Source organism: Nicotiana tabacum, chromosome 6 (genome assembly GCF_000715075.1).
Source record: "Nicotiana tabacum cultivar K326 chromosome 6, ASM71507v2, whole genome shotgun sequence".
Classification (NCBI taxonomy): domain Eukaryota; kingdom Viridiplantae; phylum Streptophyta; class Magnoliopsida; order Solanales; family Solanaceae; genus Nicotiana; species Nicotiana tabacum.
The window spans coordinates 99,049,432-99,054,618 of NC_134085.1; the positions used below are offsets into that span (position 1 = coordinate 99,049,432).

Sequence of the window (5,187 nt, forward strand, 5' to 3'; positions counted from 1 at the left end):
CGTCGCTAACCTCCATTTCATCCACCCCACCCCTATACGGTGTGTGACATCCTCGTCGATCTCCCCGGACCCCTGAATAAACGACCCCAGGTACTTGAAACTACCCCTCTTAGGGATGACTTGAGAATCAAGCCTCACTTCCACTCCCATAACTCTTCATTATGGGAAAAATTCAAAAATAGCCAGATTTACATGTGGTCATTCAAAAATAGCCACAATTTCAAAAGTAATCAAAATTTAGCCACTTTTCATATAAAGATAAATCTGAACGAAAACACTGTTCAAAATCTGGAAAATACTCCAGTATAATATGCTAGAGTTCCAGCATAAGTATACTAGAACTCCAGTATATTATAATGGAGTTCCAGCATAAGTATACTGGAACTCCAGCATATTATAATGGAGTTCCAGCATAAGTATACTGAAACTCCAGCATAATATACTGGAGTTCCAGTATAATATGCTGGAAGTTCATACACAGGTGATCCAATCTCCAGTATATTATGCTGGAATTTTCCGCGTGTTGGAGTTCCAGCATAATATGCTGGAAGTTCATACACAGATGCATCGATCTCCAGTATATTATGCTGGATCAGTCCCCGTTATAACAAAATAGTGGCTATTTTTCATTGACTTTACAAACACGGGCTATTTTTAAATGACCAGTCTGAAAACCGACTAGCCCGTACTTATAATAACACTTCATTATCCATGTGATTATCAATGTCAAAAGTATCCACTTGCAACTTGCAAAACTGCTGGCTCCTGTTAGTTTGGTAGTTGGAATTACAGTTTTAGGCAGCTAATACAATACTGGCGAAGGATTTAGACCTATCGCGAACTAAGGGCATAATAGAAATTAAGCTGAAACATTGAGGTCAAATAGACAACTTCAGAGGTCAAAATCGGAAATATAATGGCACAAAGAAAAAGTTAAACGAGTGGTTCCCGAAGCTTCAGGTGACACGTGGTGAAACATGCGGTATCTCAAAAGCCACGACTCGACTAAGCGCTTGCCACGTCACCATATATTGAGGAATTAAATAAACAAGATGGAAATATCATAAAGTACTAGAAATATCTGGAGAAGGCTATAAATAGCCATTTAGCTGTGATAGGAATGGATTTCTGATTCTCATCGTGTACAAAAGATCTTCTGAGAAACCACACTCCAAAAACCAAACTCAAAGAACAGAGCAATTTGATAAACCAGAGTACAAGAAGAAGAAAATACAAACGACAACAGAGAAGAAAAAAGCTAGGTTTTCGTGAAAAAAGCGCGATTCTTGATTGTAGAGGTTCTTTAAAAAGGGCGATTGTTGGTGCATGTCTTCTGATTATTCTGAGAGGTATGTTAATCTCATTCCTTTTCTTTGCATAGACGTTGTTTGAAATATGCTTTCAATATTGGTTTATTTCTTGGGCTTTTCGGTTTCAATATTGTTTCTTAATATTTGATTAGTTAGGTTAGATGTAATTTTGTTTCTTGTTCCTTTTTTTTTTTGTTGTATTGGTCTTCTCTCTTACCCCTTTTTTCCATATTTATATATAATTCGAGCCGAAAGCAGCTATGATCCACATTTCTGGGTATTAAGAGGAATTGGTTAGGTCTCTCTTCTGTTTGTTGAAATGTGCAAATAAGTGAAACCATGTGGTTCGTTATTTCCTTATTTTTTGGTTTTCACCCTTATTGTAAAGGGTATAGTAGGTTTTTTTTGGATTGTACTCCTAATAGCTGTAAAACCTAGAGAAGTAGGGTTTGCAAAATAGATAGATAAATAAATAACGGTGGATATATCAATTGTTGGTAGAATTTTTTTGCCTGCATGTTTTTTGTTAAAGCTTTAACGCTCTGTTGGGATGCAGAGTTGCTTATTTTGTGAACAATTGTATCTAACGGCAGTTTTTGTTGCTTACAGAAATCAAAAGATGGCTATTCTGGATCAGGCTTCTAAAATGACTTCTCTGCCCCTGGATTGTTCTCGAAAGAGGAAATCAAGGAGTAGAAGGGATGGAACAAAGAATGTGGAAGAGACGCTAGCTAAGTGGAAAGAGTATAACCAGAAACTAGACTGTGTTGATGATGAAGGGAAGCCAGTGCGTAAAGTTCCTGCTAAAGGTTCAAAGAAGGGGTGTATGAAAGGTAAAGGAGGACCTGAAAATTCGCGTTGTAATTACCGAGGTGTTAGGCAAAGGACATGGGGAAAATGGGTTGCTGAGATCAGGGAACCCAATAGAGGCAGTAGGCTCTGGTTGGGTACTTTCGGCACAGCAATTGAAGCTGCTCTTGCGTATGATGAAGCTGCTAAAGCTATGTATGGTCCTTCCGCAAGGCTTAATCTTCCCAACTACCCTTCGTCAAAGGAGTCTTCCAAGGATGATTCTTCTTGGGCAACTACATCTGCATCTGACTCCACGGCTGGTTCTAGTCTCTCTGAGGTGTGTCCAGCTGGTGAACTGAAAGGTATCTCTGAGATAAAATTCGAAGATGGAGAAGGTGAATCAAGAACTGATAGTGCGACAACAGCCATCCGTGAAGCTTCCACACCATTGACTTCAGAGAAACACGAAGCCAAGAGCAAGATGGGCGTTGTTGAAGCTAAGGAAGAGCCTAGAAGTATAGAAAGCATCGATCAAGATATGCTCAAGTCTGGACAGGATTATTTGGACAGCCTTAATTGGGATGAGATGTTTGATGTAGAAGAGTTGCTGGGCATGTTAGATTCTGCTCCTGCGGGTGCTCCAGCTTTTATGCAAGACTTTGGTTCAATTGCCGGTCCAAAAGAGCAATATGCCTATAACAACAATCAGCTCTCAAATTCGTCATTTCAGCAGCAGAATGTGGACCATAAACTGTTGGAAGGGATGCAGCAAATGGAGCAGCAGGCACCTATAGCAGTCGATTATGGATTTGATTTTCTGAAACCAGGCCGTGAAGAAGATCTCAACTTCAGTTTGGATGACCTTGCACTTATGGATTTGGACTCTGAACTTGGGGTCTAAAACATTGCCTGGTTAAAAGATGCTACAAGAAACAATGTAAATAGAGGGTGTATCGTCACTAGTTGGCAGAGTTGGTCATATTTTCGAGAGTTCTTATTTGATCTGACGAAGGACAATAAGACAGAGTTGTTAAGTTCGGAAAACTTGTGTAATTTGTTTTTCTTGCTTTTGGGCATTTATAGTTGCCCCCTCCCACATCAACAGCCAGCTTATTCTCTATAAGTTTTTGTGTTAGAGAATTTGAGCTAGGTGTTCTAGAGGAGATAGAACTTTGTACAGATCTAACTTAGCCAATTAACATTAGCAGTTCGTTTAGCCACTGTGATAGCAGAAATAAACATCTTTCTGGAATCAGTGTAGTATCGGTGTGGATGTATACCTTTCTTCATGTTTGTTAATGTGAATTTTGTCTTTAATATCTATGTTCTGGTGGTGTTGCTGATGTTGATTACCGGAACTCTTTTATCTTTGGGATGGTGAGTATCCATTGATTGAGAACATGTTGTCTTCGGTTTGCACTTCATAACGTGATTGATAATATCTACGATGGATTGGTATATGGAAGAGAATCGCTGGAATTTAGTTGGAAAGAAGGTTATAGGACAGTATGCCCGAGGGCTGAAAGAGGGTTGTAACAAACGCTGCATCTTCGTGTCAACCGTAAATTACATATGTAAATACATGGGGAGGAAGGTAGAATCTGAATAGAAGCACATTTACGTTAGCGATTATTTTAACCTCATTGGTAAGCTATTGCTTTCTAACCTTCCTTTTGATGTCTCATGTCTGATACGAGTGTTCCTATTTGCTTGAAGTGAAGTGTTTCTGTTTTGCTTAAAGTGACTACTGTAGCTTTTGATCATTATAATGTTGAGGATACTGTTTCTGTTTCAGTTGGGATTAAGGGCGTTCAAGCTTTAAATGCATCTCTAACCGTTTCCTATTAATTTTCTACGATCTTTATTGGAACGTCCCGAGCTGTCTAATCCCGTGTCTGTTATAACTTCAGTTCATGAAGTAATTTTTAGTAGGGAAAAAGGTCCAAATTTACCCCTTCACTTTTAAATATTGTCTAAATCTATCCTTCCTTATACTATTCGATAATTTATCGCTAGCATTATACTATCTAGTCAAATTTACCCCTACCATCAATAAACTTTTAAAATTACCCATCAATCTGTCAGGTGACTCGAAATCTCCCAAATCATTTTAGTAAAGTTACTTATTCTTCTTCTTGATCCATTATTTTCAAAATAGTTGGCATTTACCTGCTTTCTTAATTGGAAAAAAAATAAGAGAAAGAAATATTAAACTAATGCAGTGGTAAGTAAACGTAGTATAGTAAATTATATTGAAGAATCTAAATTAGGTAGCCGTCTAAATTTCAACAGTATTTACAACAGTCCAACTTTAATGAATTCGTTCCACCGAAGGTATGGAGACTTTGCAAGTATTAGTGATAGAAGTTGAAGTTCCTCGGAGATTTTGCATGTCGAATTCAATTTTGCTTTAACCAAATGCGTACGTATTGTGTACTCTTAAGTTAGTCGACCAAACTATATACTAACTAGACAATTATAAAATATATTCGAATATATATGTACGTACATAATGAGCAGCCGCATATGATACATAACAAATAGACCCACAGAATTTTGCGGTGTGTATATGGTTGAAAAATTATAAAAATTTTAAACTAATTCCAAAACCATTATCACAAGAAGAGAGGTGGGTGCAATGGTAATTGAAAATATCCATGAATAATTTGGATAATTTAGTACTTTTAACATTCACATTAATAGTAATTTCTGAAAGTATTATCAAGAAGAAAAACAAGTGATTTAAATAAAAGGGATTTGAGAGATTTTGAATTACCTAACGGGCTAAAAGGTAACTATTAAAAGTTTACTGATGGTAGGGGCAAAATTGGCCGAATAATATAAGTAGGGATAAATTTGATCGAATATATAATAGAGGTTAAATGTAGACAATATCCGAAAGTAAAAAAATAAATTTCGATATTTACCCTTTTTAGTATAATCTGTGAGGTAATAACTTTACAAGAAAACAAAGAACTTCTTTTATAAAGAAAATTTCCTTTTTATTACATTCGAGAGGGGAAAAGGGGAAGGTAGATCACTGGTTTGGGCGCTGGGGCAAGTGTACAAATAATCATTTTCAGGG

The 5,187-nt window shown here is 37.1% G+C and overlaps 1 protein-coding gene across 1 annotated transcript; it reads left to right on the forward strand.

Moving 5' to 3' along the window:
* Window positions 1-1,122: 1,122 nt before the first annotated feature.
* On the forward strand, window positions 1,123-3,425 carry LOC107816670 (dehydration-responsive element-binding protein 2C-like). The gene is made up of 2 exons (XM_016642401.2): window positions 1,123-1,349; window positions 1,920-3,425. The coding sequence occupies exons 1-2, from the start codon at window positions 1,327-1,329 to the stop codon at window positions 3,001-3,003; spliced, it is 1,107 nt and encodes a 368-aa protein (XP_016497887.1). The 5' UTR covers window positions 1,123-1,326; the 3' UTR covers window positions 3,004-3,425.
* The last annotated feature ends 1,762 nt before the right edge of the window (window positions 3,426-5,187 follow it).